At 48.7% G+C, this 16,994-nt stretch overlaps 1 protein-coding gene across 4 annotated transcripts in view; it reads left to right on the forward strand.

The window, feature by feature from the left end:
• The window catches only part of LOC105499863 (monocyte to macrophage differentiation associated 2), a 66,784-nt gene that overhangs the window by 32,461 nt on the left and 17,329 nt on the right, over positions 1 to 16,994 (forward strand). For 3 of the 4 annotated variants that reach the window (XM_071095409.1, XM_071095406.1, XM_071095408.1), the window contains exons 2-6: positions 812 to 893; positions 4,393 to 4,553; positions 8,634 to 8,741; positions 13,300 to 13,401; positions 14,592 to 14,661. In XM_071095409.1, coding sequence (XP_070951510.1) covers positions 812 to 893; positions 4,393 to 4,553; positions 8,634 to 8,741; positions 13,300 to 13,401; positions 14,592 to 14,661 — 523 coding nt within the window. The remainder of the gene's footprint in view (positions 1 to 811; positions 894 to 4,392; positions 4,554 to 8,633; positions 8,742 to 13,299; positions 13,402 to 14,591; positions 14,662 to 16,994) is intronic. The other variant, XM_071095407.1, reaches the window with a different exon arrangement.

Below are 16,994 nucleotides of genomic sequence, written 5' to 3' on the forward strand. Positions count from 1 at the left end.
TGGGAGGATCGCTTGAGCCCAGGAGTTCGAGACCAGCCTGGGCAACGTGATGAAACCCTGTCTCTATAAAAAATACAAAAAAAATGTAGCCGGGCATGGTAGATTGTGCCTGTAGTCCCAGCATCTCAGGAGGCTGAGACGGGAGGATTGCTTGAGCCCAGGAGGTGGAGGCAGCAGTGAGCCATGATTGCACCACTGCACTCCAGCCTTAGTGACAGAGTGAGACCCTTTGTAAAAAAAAAAAAAAAAAAAAAAGTCCAGGCATGGTGGCTCACACCTGTAATCCCAGCACGTTGGGAGGCTGAGGTGGGCGGATCACCTGAGGTCAGGAGTTCGAGACCAGCCAACATGGTGAAACCCCATCTCTACTAAAAATACAAGAATTATCCGGGCTTGGTGGCACACACCCAGCTACTCAGGAAGCTGAGGCAAGAGAATTGCTTGATCTTGGGAGGCAGAGGTTGCAGTGAGCCAAGATCACGCTACTATACTCCAGTCTTTTGACAAAGTGAGACTCTGTCTCAAAAAAAAGTAAACAAAGAGAATGCCACATTTAGCATTTAGCAAAATTTTGTAACAAACACCACACTGGGGATTAGGCACAAAATATTGGGTAACCCAAAACCATTTAATGATCAGAAAGAGTGAGGGAGGGGAGGGAAGAGGAGGGGGGATAGGAAAATGGAGGAGTGCTCTTCTTTTCCTACCGGTAGGAAGTGAGGTCTTCAGGCTTCCTGGGAATTCGGATGGCACCTCTTTCCCAGCAGAGCTTCCTGGAATTCTCCCTCTGGAACTCTCCCTCTCCTTCTAGGTTCATGAACCACCGAGTCCCTGCCCACAAGAGGTACCAGCCCACAGAGTATGAACATGCGGCCAACTGTGCCACCCATGCTGTGAGTTGGCTTTTGGGGGGTTCAGGGCTGAGATGGGGACACTTCCAGGGAGGGGGGTGGGGGAAGGCAACTCCTTCACGTATGTCCCAAGTGGCCCATTCCTCAGGCCCTCAGAAGAGTGAGTGCGTCTCGAGGGAAGGCCACTGGGGTAAATTGGGCTGCAGTGCTGGGCTTGCCTCTGTCTTGCTCTAAGAACCTTTGATGGGGCCGGGCGTGGTGGCTCACGCCTGTAATCCCAGTACTTTGGAAGCCTGAGGCGGGCAGATCACCTGAGGTCAGGAGTTTGAGACCAGCATGGCCAACATGGTGAAACCGCATCTCTACTAAAAATGCAAAAATTAGTTGGACATGGTGGCAGGCACCTGTAACCCCACCTTTGAGAATTAATTCTCAAACCCCCCACCTTGACCTGTTCGACCCCGGGGTCTATTGTGTGTTTGGCCTGAGCCCAGGGCTTTCACGACGAGCTGCCGGTGTAATAGAAAGGAGTGGCTGGTGCTGATTTGAACTTGGTGTGTGCCAGGACCACACTGAGTTCTTTTTTTTTTGAGACGGAGTCTCACTCTGTCCCCCAGGCTGGAGTGCAGTGTTACGATCTCGGCTCACTGCAATCTCTACCTCCCGGGTTCATGCCATTCTCCTGCCTCAGCCTCCCGAGTAGGTGGGACTACAGGCACCTGCCACCAAGCCCGGCTAATTTTTTGTGTTTTTCTTTTTTCTTTTTTTTCAAGACAGAGTCTTACTCTGTCACCCAGGCTGGAGTGTGGTGGTGCAATCTTGGCTCACTGCAACCTCTGCCTCCTGGGTTGAAGCAGTTCTCCTGCCTCAGCCTCCCGAGTGGCTGGAATTACAGGCACAAGCCACCATGCCTAGCTAGTTTATGTATTTTTAGTAGAGGTGGGGTTTTACCATGTTGGCCAGGCTGGTCTTGAACTCCTGACCTCAGGTGATCCTCCTGGCCTTGGCCCCCCAAAGTGCTGGAATTACAGGTATGAACCACCACACCTGGCCAGAAATGATTTTTTAAAGTTATAATTCCGTCGCCTACAGCAAGGCTTCTATCTTCCCTGTTGATGTTCAGTCTGTCATGTGCAGATGGACATGTAGGTGGCTGATGGCCTCTTATTAAGGAGCCATCCCATTCTGGTGCATTGCTGTTGACCTGTCCCCATCCAGCCCCGACATCCAGGCGCCCAGCCTTTGGGACACCTCCTTCCTTTGGGACTCACCTGGGTTGATTTTGCAGACAGATTGCTTTTCAGTGAGTCCTGGAGGATGCACATTGTTGGGGATGAATTCTCACTGCCTACTTTTCTTTAAAAAATGTTTAAAATTATTTATTTCTTTTGAGACAGAGTCTCTCTCTGTCACCCAAGCTGGAGTGCAGTGGCGTGATCGTGGCTCAGAGCAGCCTCTGCCTCCTGGGTTTAAGTGATTCTCCTGCCTCAGCCTCCTGACTAGCAGACAGGCACCTGCCACCACGCCTGGCTTTTTTTTTTTTTTTTTTTTTTTTAAAGTAGAGACGGGGTTTTGTCATGTTGGCTAGACTGGTCTCGAACTCCTGACCTCAAGTGATCCACCCACCTTGGCCTCCCAAAGTGCTGGCATTACAGGTGTGAGCCACTGCACCAGGCCCTGACTTGCCCACTTCTTCCCAAAAGGGCTCTTCCAGCATTCCTTCCTTCCTACCTGCCTCCCTCAGTATATATTTGTTAGGTGCCCACCGTGCACTGGTGACCCTGTGCAGCTCATGTTGTGTGGGGGAAATAATGATTAAGTAAGTCTATCATATAAGATGTGGGGGCTGCCAGGGAGAGAGGGCACCAGGTGCTATAGACAACAGGAGAGGCCTGTGTCAGTCAAAGGACAGAGCAGGTGCTCCTACCAGAGTGATATTAACCAGCTGCTGAAGGATGACTAGGAGCCAGTCTCCCAGGGAGTGAAGGGAACAGCATGTTGAGGACAAGGGAACAGCATGTGCAGAGCCCCCGAGGCAGGAAAGTGTTGGGACAACTGGACAAAGGCCAGGAAGGCCAAGGCATAGTGACTTGGGGCAGAGCAGGAGGGAGAGTAGGGAAAAGCAGAGTAGAGGGGCTGGGAAGGGCCAGGCCATGCACCTATAAAGGCAGAGGATTTGGAGATTCCATTCTCTCCAGTGAATCATGGTGGACCATCCACTACTTAAAAATAAATTTTTTTTTGAGATGGAGTCTTGCTCTGTCACCAGGCTGGCGTGCAGTGGCACGATCTCAGCTCACTGCAATCTCCACCTCCCGGGTTCAAGCAATTCTCCTGTCTCAGCCTCCTGAGTAGCTGGGATTACAGGCGCGTGCCACCATGCCTGGCTAATTTTTTGTATTTTTTAGTGGAGACGGGGTTTCACCATATTGGCCAGGCTGGTCTTGATCTCCTGACCTCGTGATCCACCCGCCTCAGCCTCCCAAAGTGCTGGGATTGCAGGTGTGAGCCACCGCACCCGGCCACCATCCACTATTTAAACCCATTTACAAACTGAATGGTACCTGGGCGCCTGTGCTGCTCAGGGCTGGGCTCTTCCTTCAGGGCAGTCCAAGCAGATGAGGTCAGGACATCTGTGATGATGATGTGTGACATGTGGCACATCATACTTCTCTGTGTGGTGTCCCAGAGAGGGGCTGGGGTGTGGTGGGGGCGGCCACTCCCTGCACGTGGTCTTTGACCGTTTCCTACATGGACCCCTTTGAGATATTTGAATCAAGTATCTAGACCTGCACTGTCCAGGTTGGCAGCCACTGGCCCCATGTGGCTGTTGAAATTGACACCTGAGGCTGGGAATGGTGGCTCACACCTATAATCCCAGTCCTTTGGAGGCCAAGGTGGGAGGATCGCCTGAGGTTAGGAGTTCAAGACCAGCCTGGGCATTATAGCCAGACCCCATCTCTATAAAAAATGTAAAAATTGGCCAGTTATGGTGGTGTGTGCCTGTAGTCCCAGCTACTTGGGAGGCCAAGGTGGGAGGATCACTTGAGCCCAGGGTGTTGAGGCTGCAGTGAACTGTGATTGTACCATTGCACTCTAGCCTGGGGGAGGAAGGAAGGAAGTAAGGGAGGGAGGGAGGGAGGGAGGGAGGAGGGGAGAGAGGGAGGGAGGGAGGAGAAAGAGGAAAGGAAAAGAGAAAGAAAAGAAAAAAGGAAAGGAAAGAAAAGGGGAAAAGGGAAAGGAGAGGAAGGAAAGAACGGAGGAAGGAAGGAAGGAAGGATGGAAGGATGAAAAGAAGGAAGGAAAGGAAAGGAAGGAGGGAGGAACGGAAGGAAGGAAGGTAGCAAAGAAGGAAGGAAGGAAGGAAATTTACACTTGAATCCATTAAAGTAAAATAAAATGATTCCATTCTTCAGTGGCACTGACCACATTTCAAGAGACGAGTGCTGCCACGTTGGGCAGCTCAGCCGGGGAAGGGGCAGGAGGCGTGCTCTGAGCTGCGCAGCTGCTGCACCTGTCCCCGCCGTCCCTGCCCCTCCAGTTCTGGATCATCCCCAGCATCCTGGGCAGCTCCAACCTGTACTTCCTGTCAGACGATGACTGGGAGACCATCTCTGCCTGGATCTACGGCCTTGGCCTCTGCGGCCTCTTCGTGGTGTCCACCGTGTTTCACACCATCTCCTGGAAGAAGAGCCACCTCAGGTGCCTCCTGCCCAGAGGGGACCCATGCTGGGTAGGGGGTCGGGGCAGGGGGACCCATGGCGGCCCGGGGGGTGAACCAGGACATCCAGTCTGCCTAGTGACATTCTCTGCTGAGCTGGGAGGGGCTGGGGTAGGTGACCCACAGGCTGGCTTTGCAGGAGGCACAGGCCCTGCCTTACACAGGCTGCAGTTGGGTCTCTTTGGGGCAGACCACCTCGCCCAGGGGAGCCTGGTTTGCTCACCTATTATTATTATTTTTTTTGAGATAGAGTCTCACTCTGTAGCCCAGGCAGGAGTGCAGTGGTGCTATCTCAGCTCATTGCAACCTTCGCTTCCTGGGTTCAAGCAATTCTCCTGCCTCAGCCTCCCGAGTAGCTGGGACTACAGTGTGTACCACCACATCCAGCTAAATTTTGTATTTTTTTTTTTTTTTGGTAGAGATGGAGTTTCTCCATGTTGGCCAGGCTGGTCTCAAACTCCTGACCTCAGATGGTCCACCCACCTTGGCCTCCCAAAGTGTTGGGATTACAGGCGTGAGCCACTGCGCCTGGCCAACACTGTGCCTGGCCAACTTTTTTTTTTTTTTTTTTTTGAGAAAGAGTCTCAATCTGTTGCCCAGGCTGGAGTGCAGTGGTAGAGTCTTGGTTCACTGTAGCCTCCACCTCCAGGGCTCAAGCAATCCTCCTGCCTCAGCTTCCTGAGGCACTGAGATCACAGGTGTGTGCCATCATGCCTGGCTAATTTTTGTATCTTTTTGTAGAGATGAGGTTTCACCATGTTGCCCAGGCTGGTCTCCAACTCATGGGCTCTAGTGATCCACCCGCCTCAGCCTCCCAAAGTGCTGGGGTTTCAGGGATGAGCCTTCACGCCTGGCTTGGTTTGCTCGCTTCTGAGAGGAGCAAGAGAAAAGCCCTTGCTGGCTGCAGGGTGGTCATGACGGGCCAGCTCCCCTCTGGGCTTTGTTCCAGGCATGCTACAGGTGCCATTCCCTAATCTTTTCACTAATTCTGCAATGTAGGCATTAGAATCCCTGAGTTTTACATTTTCGATTTTTATTTATTTATTTATTTTTTATTTTTTTTGAGATGGGGTCTCACTCTGTCACCCAGGCTGGAGTATGGTAACGGTTCATCTCGGTTCACCTCCACTTCCAGGGCTCAAGCGATCCTCCTATCTCAGCCTCCTGAGTAGCTGGGACTACAGGCATGCACCACCGCATTTAGCTAATTTTATGTATTTCTTGTAGAGATGGAGTTTCATCATGTTGCCCAGGCTGGTCTTGAATTCCTAGGTTCAGGCGATCTGCCCTCCTTGGCCTCCCAAAGTGCTGGGATTACAAATGTGAGCCACTGCGTTTGGCTAGTTTTGATTAAAAAAAAAAAAAAATTACAGCGAGGCCAGGCAAGGTGGCTTATGCCTGAAATCCCAGCATTTTGGGTGGCCGAGGTGGAAGGATCACTTGAGGTCAAGAGTTTGAAACCAGCCTGGCCAACATGGTGAAACCCTGTCTCTACTAAAAATACAAAAATTAGCGAGGCACGGTGTCTGACACACACCCATAATCCCAGCTACTCAGGGGGCTGAGGCACGAGAATTGCTTGAACCTGGTAGGTGGAGGTTGCAGTGAGCTGAGATAGTGCCACTGCACTCTGACTTGGGCAACGGAGTGAAAATCTGTCTTTTAAAAAAAAAAAAAAAGAAAGAAAGAAAGAAAGAGAGAAAGAAAGAAAAGAAAAGAAAAAGAAAAAGAAAAGAAACCTTATTTGCTCAAGGTTGCATAGCAGCCACATTCAACCCAAACTGACTCTAGGAATCCAGGCCCCCCATAAAGCTGTATGCCACTCCCTTTAATTTCTAGGAAGACATGCAGTTGAGCCATGCATACAATCATTTGTCAAATTTGTTCAGGGCTGCACTTTGCTAGACAGAACCACAGTTTGTACAGGTCAGTGATTGCTTTGTAACGAAGTATGCCAGAGCATTGTGGCTTAAAATAACAAGAAACACTTACTCTCTCTCAAAGCCTCAAGGGGTTAGGAATTTGAGAGCTTTAGCTGTGTGGCTCCAGTCCGTGGTGTTTCCTGTAGTCAGAGGTTGGCTGGGGCTGCTGTCATCTGATGGCTTGACTGGGGCTGGAGAGTCTAAGCCCCCTCACTTGGCTGGTGAGTTAGTGCTGGGTTGTAGTGTGGCTGTGTCTTCACAGCCACATGGAAGCTTGTTTCCCCCAAACTTAGCAACTTAACAGAACAAGGCAGAAGCTGTAATGTCTTTTATGATCTGGCCTTAGGAACCATACACTATCATTTCTGCAATGTCCTAGTGGTTCCCTGAGTTTACCTTATTTGTTTTGGGAGGGGAGAGTCCCAGTGTGTGAATACCAGGGGTGTGACTCATTGGGCACTACTGTGGTGGTTGGCACCATGACAGTCCCATGTATTGAGGGTTATCGCTCACTATACAAGGTGAGGTCATCATAAAAATGGTTATTTATTTATTTTTATTATTTATTTATTTATTTTGAGACAGAGTTTCACTCTTGTTGCCCAAGCTGGAGTGCAATGGCATGATCTTGACTCACTGCAACCTCCGCCTCCCAGGCTCAAGCAATTCTCCTGCCTCAGCTTCCCTAGTCGCTGGGATTACAGGCACTCACCACCACGCTCAGCTAATATTTTGTATTTTTAGTAGAAACAGGGTTTCACCATGTTAGCCAGGCTGGTCTCAAACTCCTGACCTCAGGTGATCCCCCACCATGGCCTCCCTAAGTGCTGGGATTACAGGCATGAGCCACCACACCCGGCCAAAACAGCTGGTATTTATTGAACACTTACTATATACTGCACTGAATATTAGCTAATTTAATCCTCCCTACAGCCCCGTGTCAGGTTGCTGGCATTCTCCGTATTTTACAGAGAAGGAAGCTGAGATCTAGAGCGAATAGGTAACTTGCTCAAGGTTATGTACTCCTGAAGAGTAGAGCTGGAATTCAAACCCAGGCCTTCTGGCTCCAGAACTCGGATCTGAACCACTAAGTTCTTCCAGCATTAGAATGTCAGCTCCCAGACAGTCTTGAGGGGCACGGAATTTAGTAGTTTTTGGAGTGTTTTTTTTTTTTTTTTTTTTTTTTCTGAGACTGGATCTAACTCTGTTGCCCAGACTGGAGTGCAGTGGCACAAACATGGCTCAGTGTAGTCTCAACCTCCCAGGGTCAAGAGATCCTCCTGCCTCAGCCTCTGGAGTAACTAGGCGTACAGGCATGCACTCTTATGCCTGGCTGATCTTTCTAATTTTTAGTGGAGATGAGGTCTCACCATGTTGCCCAGGCTGGTTTCCAACTTCTGAGCTCAAGCAATTCTCTTGCCTTAGCCTCTGAAAGCTCTGGAATTACAGGTGTGAGCCACTCTGTCTGGCCATTTTTGCACATTCTCCACAGAATTCTTTCCCCATTATAAATCTTTGGAAAAACCCAGTATATAAAGCAAAAATGCATAATGGCTCTGATTAAAGTATGGGAGGATGGCCGGGTGCAGTGGTTCACGCTTGTAATCCCAGCACTTTAGAAGGCCGAGGCAGGTGGATCACTGGAGGTTAGGAGTTTGAGACCAGCCTGGCCAACATGGCGAAACGCCGTCTCTACTAAAAATACAAAAACTAGCTGGGAATGGTGGTAGGTGCCTGTAATCCCAGCTATTTGGAAGGCTGAGGCAAGAAAATGGCTTGAATCCGGGATGCAGAGGTTGCAGTGGGCTGAGATCGTGCCACTGTACTCCAGCCTGGGAGACAGAGTGAGACTTTGTCTCAAAAAAAAAAAAAAAAAAATGTGTGAAGGAGGATGTCCGATCCTTACTTGCAGGGGCACAAGGCCTTCAGTGGAATCCCCGAGGCAAGGTGTCTTCATGCAGCCCTAGGGTGATGATAAGGAGCCTGGTTTGAAGACCACTGCCCTGGTCACTTACAGATCGGGATTCTGAGGCCCAAGGGGTCCTGGCTGGATAGAGGAACCCAGCCCCGCTAACCTGTAGGCAGGCACGATCAGTCCAGGGCATAGTTCTGGGGGCACTGGCCCTTCCCTCTGTGCAGGGGCTGTGACCGCCGGCTTCTCTGCCACCCTAGGATGGTGGAACACTGTCTACACATGTTCGACCGGATGGTCATCTATTTCTTCATAGCGGCTTCCTACGCACCCTGGTGAGTACTGTCCCACCGCTCAGCAAACGCTTGGCAGCCTTTCTTTTCATTGTTTGAATTTATTTTTCTATTTGGCTAGGTAATATGTTGACCTGGCTGTTAGGTGAACAGCTTTCCGCCACACTTTTCTCCTTCCTGGAAGCAGCTGCTTATACCCACTTTCTTGCGTGTCCTTCTTGAGTTATTTTATGCAGAAAAAGCAAATATATACATCATTTTTTTCTTTCTGAGAATTCTGAGACAGAATCTTACTCTGTCACCCAGGCTAGAGTGCAGCAGCGAGATCTTGGTTCACTGCAACCTCTGCCTCCCCGGTACAAGCGATTCTCCTGCCTCAGCCTCCTGAGTAGCTGGATTACAGGCGTGTGCCACCAAGCCCAGCTAATTATTGTATTTTTGGTAGAGACGGTGTTTCACCATGTTGGCCAGGCTGGTCTTGAACTCCTAACCTCCAGTGATCTCCCCACCTCTGTCTCCCAGAGTGTTTGGATTATAGGTGTGAGCCACCACGCCCATCCAGAAAAGCAAATATTAATATGTACATATGTATGCATGTGTCTATATATATGCACATATATATAAATATGTGTAATAGACAGACATGCATACACATGCATATATATACATATATACTTATATTTATATTTACTTAATATTTAATTTATTTAATATAGCTTTTAAATTAAAAAAAAATTTTTTTTAGAGACAGGGTCTTGCTCTATTGCCTATGCTGGAGTGCAGTGTTGTGATCATAGTTCACTGCAGCCTCCAGCTCCTGGGCTCAAGTGATCCTCCCGCCTCAGCCTCCCAAGTAGCTGGGACTGCAGGTGCAAGCCACCATGCTTGGCTAATGTTTTTATTTTTGTAGAGATGGGTCTCACTATGTAGCCCAGACTGGTCCTGAACTCCTGGCCTCAGGCCATCCTCCTGCCTCGGTCTCCCAAAGTGTTGGGAGTACAGGCATGAGCCACTGCAGTGGCCACATTTTATAAGTATATATTTATTTTGATTTTATTTTTTGTTTTGTTTATGTTTTTTGAGATGGAGTCTTGTTCTCTTGCCCAGAATTTTCACCATAAAATTCACTTGGATTCTGAAGTTAAGATAAATTATGTAAAGCACAGGGAAATTGGATTTTCAGCCGGGCGTAGTGGCGTGATCTCGACTCAATGCAACCTCCACCTCCCGGTTTCAAACGATTCTCCTGCCTCAGCCCCCTGAGTAGCTGGGACTACAGGCATGTGCCACACACCGCGCTAATTTTTGTATTTTTAGTAGAGATGGGGTTTCACCATGTCAGCCAGGGTGGTCTCAAACTCCTGACCTCAGGTGATCCGCCTGCCTCGGCTTCCCAAAGTGCTGGGATCACAGGTGTGAGCCCCTGCGCCCAGCCTGAGTCTCTCTTCTTTACCTTTACCCCTGGCTGTGATTGACTGGGCACTGCCCTGTGCCAGGCCCTGTGCTGGTATCTGAGCGTATTGTCACAAACAGAACCCCCAGCTCCCTCTCTTTATGGGGGAAAAAGAAACAAACCAAAAACCAAATAAATACTGAAGATTTTACATAATCAGGGAGAATACAGACATTTTCAAAAAGCCAAAATTAGAGCAATCAGAGAGAAGCTGATGGAAATGAAAGAAAGAGACAAATTCTTCAGGCACTGAGACTGAAAAAATAAATTATTTGCAAAGTGAAAAAACAAGCTGGCTTCTGAATGTGGCCACAGCACCATTTAATGCTGACACACAGTGGAGACACTTCTAATCATTTCCCAAAGATAGACTTCGGAATAAACTATCAAATGGGGTTGTCATGCAGCCATAAAAACAATAGGCACCATTGTCACACGTGAAAGAAGTCCAAGAATCCCATATCCATGAATAGTGTTTGAAAGAAACTAGTTTGTGATGGCGTGTGCCTGTGTTCCCAGCTACTCAGGAGGCTGAGACAGGAGGATCGCTTGAGCCCAGGAAATCAAGGCTGCCGTGAGCTATGATTGTGCCACCACACTCCAGCCTGGGAGAGTGAGCCCTGTCTCTAAAAAAACAAACAAACAAGAACCCGAAACATGTAATTTTAAAAATCCAACTTTTCTTTTTCCCCCCCGAGATGGAGTTTCACTCTCATCGCCCAGGCTGGAACTCAATGGTGTGATCTTGACTCAGTGCAAACTCTGCCTCGCGGGTTCAAGCAATTCTCCTGCCTCAGCCTCCCAAGTAGCTGGAATTACAGGCTTCCGCCACCACACCCAACTAATTTTTGTATTTTCAGTGGAGATGGGGTTTCACCATTTTGACCAGGCTGGTCTTGAACTCCTGACCACAGGTGATCCACCTGCCTTGGCCTCCCAAAGTGCTGGGATTACAGGCATGAGACACTGCGCCCGGCTGAAAATTCAATTTTTTTGTGCTACATAATTTATCTTAACTTCAGAATCCAAGTGAATTTTATGGTGAAAAAACGTTTGTTTGAATTTCAGCAAAAATTTTAAGTGTCCATTTTCTTCTTTTAAAGTCAAGTTAAAATTAAATGTAATACTTCTAATTAAAAATGATGTGTATAACTTAATTCTCACCCTTTCTCCTTTCCCTTCATCCCGTCCTATCCTTCTACCTGGTGGCCTATTTTTAGGTCTACTTGGAAGGATATCTCGAATGATGTTCACTGATGGTTATTTTAGGTAATGAGACGGGTTATTATTTTTTACTCTTAAACTTTTCAGTGTTACTTAACTTCTTTATAATGACAGACTCCATGCAGGTCACTTTTTTTGGCAGAAGTTGTACGTAACACATTCTCATTTCAGAAATTTATTCCAGGCCAGGTGCGGTGGCCCACTCCTGTAATCCCAGCACTTTGGGAGGGTGAGGCGGGCAGATCACCTGAGGTCAGGAGTTCGAGACCAGCCTGGCCAACATGATGAAACCCCGTCTCTACTAAAAATACCAAAATTAGCCAGGCATGGTGGTGCATCTGTAATCCCAGTTACTCTGGATGCTGAGGCAGGAGAATCACTTGAACGCGGGAGGCAGAGGTTGCAGTGAGCTGAGATCATGCCCCTGTACTCCAGCCTGGGTGACAGAGTGAGACTCCATCTCCAAAAAAAAAAAAAAAAAAAAAAAAAAAAAAAAAAAAGAAATTCATTCCAGAAAAAACCTAAAGGACCCTCTTCTGCAATCATCACCACTATTAATTACACCTTTCCAGACAAAACCACATGGGACGAGGTTCAGATCTTTTTCTGTGCATTGACAGTTATCTCTTTTGTTTTGTTTTTTTTTGAGACGGAGTCTCGCTCTGTCGCCCAGGCTGGAGTGCAGTGGAGCCATCTCGGCTCACTGCAAGCTCCACCTCCCGGGTTCACACCGTTCTCCCGCCTCAGCCTCCCGAGTAGCTGGGACTACAGGCACCCGCCACCATGCCTGGCTAATTTTGTTTTTGTATTTTCAGTAGAGACAGGGTTTCACTGTGTTAGCCAGGATCATCTCAATCTCCTGACCTCGTGATCCGCCCGCCTTGGCCTCCCAAAGTGCTGGGATTACAGGCGTGAGCCACCGTGCCTGGCCGACTGTTCTCTCTTTATACATACACACAATATTAGTCATCTCATTCTTGGTTCATACCCCCTACCTACCAAATACCTCACAATATAGCTTAGAGATCTATCTATGTTGGTAAAAACAGATCTTCCTCATATTTTTCATTTTTAAATTATTATTATTTAAAATTTTTTTTGAGACAGGGTCTCACTCTGTTGCCCAGGCTGGAGTGCAGTGGTGTGATCATGGCTCACTGCAGCTTCGACCTCCCAGGCTTAAGCAATCCTCCCGCCTCAGCTTCTCAAGTAGCAAGACCCTGTCTCTTAAAATAATTATTAACAAAGGATTGGAGGCCAGGCGCGGAGGCTTAGGTCTGTAATCCCAGCATTTGGGAGGCCAAGGTGGGTGGATCACCTGAGGTCAGGCGTTCGCGACCAACCTGGCCAACATGGAGAAACCCCATCTTTACTAAAAATACAAAATTAGCCGGACGTGGCAGTGGGTGCCTGTAATCCCAGCTACTCGGGAAGCTGAGGCAGGGGAATTGCTTGAACCCAGGTGGTGGAGGTGGCAGTGAGCCGGGATTGTGCCACTATACTTTAGCCTGGGGCACAGATAGAGACTACATCTCAAAAAAATAAGCGAAACAAAACAAAACAAAACAAAACAAAACAGCGTTGCTTTGGTTAGCTGCCGGAACTGCAGTGACGGAGAATGCACAATTCCCGCCAAACAGGCTTTACCTGTTCATCATCCTGCCAGTTTGAGGTGCTGCTTACCTTTTCTTCTAGATATTATCAATTTTACTAATTTTCCTCTAATCATTGCTTGCTGCTTCAAGTTATCTAGCGCACTTTCTGCCTGTTCACCTGTCTTCCTGTGAGCGCCCATGTCCCAGCCGTGGAGCGACGGGTGACAGGACTTCCTTGGGGTCCATTTCCTGTGATAGGCCAGTCCTCAAGGGCTGGGGTCTTGGTGGGCCCTCCTCAGGGCCATGGCCTTGGCTCTCTCTCTCCCAGGCTGAACCTTCGGGAGCTGGGCCCCTGGGCCTCCCACATGCGCTGGCTGGTCTGGATTATGGCTTCCGTGGGCACCATCTATGTCTTCTTCTTCCATGAGCGGTAAGCCGGGCCTGGGGGCTGCAGGGTGGCGGGATTCCCTTAGATGCTCCAACCTCCTGGGCAGTACTCCTGGGCAGTTGAGAGCCCAGGATGATGCCATAGTCGTGAGAGCACAGCGCTGGCTGTCATGCCATTCAGGCTCATGGGTGGCCACCAGGTTTTGCAGCCCCTAGGGTCAACTTGAAGTTATCAAAAAGACATCATAGGTGGCCAGGCGTGGTGGTTCACGTCTGTAATCCCAGCACTTTGGGTGGCCGAGTGATCTGCGAAGAAGGAGGATCACTTGAGGTCAGGAGTTTGAGACCAGCCTGGCCAACATGATGAAACCCTGTCTCTATTAAAAATGTGAAAATTAGCCGGGCATGGTGATGGGCGCCTGTAATCCCAGCTAACCAGGAGGCTGAGGCAGGAGAATGGTTTGAACCCGGGAGGTGGAGGTTGCAGTGAGCCAAGATTGCACCACTGCACTCCAGCCTGGGCGACAGAGGGGGACTCTGTCTCAAAAACAAACAAACAATAAAAAACACAGGTTCCCAGCCCCATTGAACCGGGGTGGGGTGGGGGTGGTCACATGCCACCTGCCCTCCCTAAATTATTAGAGATGAAGGGAGAGGTCCTGAAAGAGCCACACTCTCTGTATCCCCATTCTGCCGAGTGATGGGGATGGAAATAATTCAGTGGGATTATTATAGAAACAGGATGATAGAAGCAAAAGAGAATAACAGACTTTCTGCAGTCTCAGAGCCCAGGAACCTCTGGAAGTTATTTAGTCCAGGGACAGCAAAGAGGCTTCGGTTGCTGCAGCAACCCAGCTCGATTGGAAGTGGCTGCTTGGGCCCTATGGGAAGAGATGCTGGGATCGAATAGTGATGTCTGCCATGGGCTGAGCATAGGAAGTGCCCGTGTGTGCTATGCCCAATGTTTGTAATCCCTGCTGTGGCACCAGCATGCATTTCACAGATGTGGAAACTGAGTCTCAGGGAGGGAAAGTACCCAAGGTCACACAACTGCCAGCACCTGTTGGATGTAGCTGGGTGAAATCTGAGCCAAGTCGTGCTGGGCAGAGAAAGCGTCCTTTCTTCTCACTGTTCTGGTCAGAGTGTTCCCTCTTCCCCAGGAACACGGAGCTGTGTGCGGTTTCCTTGTGGGGAGGCATGTCCTAAGGCTGGCATGGCTTGTCTTCCTGCCAGGTACAAGCTTGTGGAGCTTCTCTGCTACATCGTGATGGGCTTCTTCCCTGCCCTGGTCATCCTCTCCATGGTAAGTGCTGCCAGCCCTGCATGGATGGGTCCCTGCAAGGGACCAAGAGTGTCTGGGCTGGACTTGGCTGTTGAGATTGTCACACTCTCCTATGGCAGGTGGGGAAACTGAAGCCTGGCATGACTTGTCTAAAGAGGCAGTAGGCCAGGCGCAGTGGCTCATGCCTATAATCCAGTCCTTTGGGAAGCTAAGGCGGGAGGATAGTTTGAGTCCAGGGGTTTGAGACCAGCCTGGGCAACACAGCAAGACCCATCTCTAAAAAAAAAAAAAAAAAATTTGCCAGAGGTGGTGCACACCTATAGTCTCAGCTACTCTGGAGGCTGAGGCAGGAGAATCTCTTGAACTCAGGTTGCAGAGGTTGCAGTGAGCTGAGATCGCACCACTGCATTCCAGCCTGGGCTACAAGAGTGAAACTCTGTTTCAAAAGAACAATTTTTTTTTTTTTTTTTTTTTTGTAGAGGCAGGATCTCCTTATGTTGCCTAGAATAGTCTTGAATTCCTGGCCTGGTGAGGGCTTGGCAGGTTCTTCTTGCTCAATTCCCTCCTATCCTATGAGTGTTTCTTTTTCTGCTGCTTCTTCTTTTTTTTTTTTTTTAGAGATGGGAGTCTCACTATATTGCCCAGGCTGGTCTTGATCTCCTGGGCTTAAGCCCACCTTGGCCTTCCAAAGTGCTGGGATTACAGGCGTAGCTACCGTGCCCTGCAGAGAGTTTCTTTTATTAAGAACAACTCATGTTAATAGTACTCACATCCGGGGGCCAGGACTACTACTTTTTTCCTACCATGTTTTTTTTCTCTAAATATTTTTTGCCATGAAGCAAAACAAAAATTATTTTCTCTACCTCTCTTTTTTTTTTTTTTTTTTTTTTTTTTTTTTTTTTTTTTTTTTTTTTTTTTTGCCATGCCATTACGTTAAAAACTTGTGGTAAAATATTCAGTTCAGTGGCAGTAAGCACAGTCACATTGTCATGCGACCATCACCACCAACCATCTTCAGAACGTTTTGCATCTCTGCAAACTATAACTCTGTCCTGTCCTCATTATTTTATTTTATTTTTTGAGACAGAGTCTTACTCTGTCACCCAGCATGGAATGCAGTGGCATGATCTTGGCTCACCGCAACTTCCAACTCCCAGATTCAAATGATTCTCATGCCTGAGCCTCCTGAGTAGCTGGGATTACAGACATGCGCCACCACTCCTGTCTAATTGTTGTATTTTTAGTAGAGACGGGGTTTCACCATGTTGCCCAGGCTGGTCTCGAACTCCTGACCTCATGATCTGCCCTCCTTAGCCTCCCAAAGTGCTGGGATTATAGGCGTGAGCCACCGTGAGGCGCCTGGCCTCGAGCTCGTTTTGTTTATCCATTCATTCCTTGGTGGACCCCTGGGTTGCTTCCTCCTTTTGTTGTTGTGATTATGCTGCTATGAACATGGGTGTGCAAATATGTGTCAAGACCCTGCTTTCAATTATTTGTGTATATACCCAGATGTATTACATTTTTACAAAAGATAAGCTATAGGCCAGGCGTAGTGGCTCACACCTATAATCCCACCACTTTGGGAGGCCAAGGTGGGCAGATCACCTGAGGTCAAGAGTTTGAGACCAGCCTGGCCAACATGGTGAAACCCTATCTCTACTAAAAATACAAAAATTAGCTGGGCATGGTGGTGCACACCTGTAGTTCCAGCTACTCAGGAGGCTGAGGCAGGAGAATGGGTTGAACCCGGGAGGTAGAGGTCGCAGTGAGCCGAGATCTTGCTGCTGCACTCTAGCCTGGGCAAAAGAGCAACTGCATCTTAAAAACAAAAACAAAAACAGGTAAGTTATACAAATATTATTTGAGGCTGAGTGTGGTGGCTCGCCCCTGTAATGCCAGCACTTTGGGAAGCCGAGGTGGGAGAATCACTGGAGGCCAGGAGTTTGAGACCAGCCTGGGCAACATAGTGAGATGCCCCCATCTCCAAAAATAAAATAAAATTAGCCAGGCATGGTGGCACCATGGGATATCTATAGTCCCAGCTACTGAGGAGGCTGAGGCAGGAGGATTGTTTCTGGAGTTGGAGGCTACTGTGAGCTACGCTTGTGCCACTGCACTCCAGCCGGGGCAACAGACTGAGACCCCGTCTCAAAAAAAAAAAAAAAAAAAATGGGTGAGATTTTAATAGAAATGGGACATCTAAGAACTAGTCTGGGGAGAATCGCTGGCATATCAGTGTTGAGGCTTCCCACCTGGGAGTCTGGGCTGGTTTGCCACCTGTGTGTCTGTTAGTTTTGGGTGGTGGGGACTGGCTGGTACTTCCAGCCACACTGGCTGCCCCTCTGACCTGTGCC

This window comes from Macaca nemestrina, chromosome 4 (assembly GCF_043159975.1).
Source record: "Macaca nemestrina isolate mMacNem1 chromosome 4, mMacNem.hap1, whole genome shotgun sequence".
NCBI classification, from domain to species: Eukaryota; Metazoa; Chordata; class Mammalia; order Primates; family Cercopithecidae; genus Macaca; species Macaca nemestrina.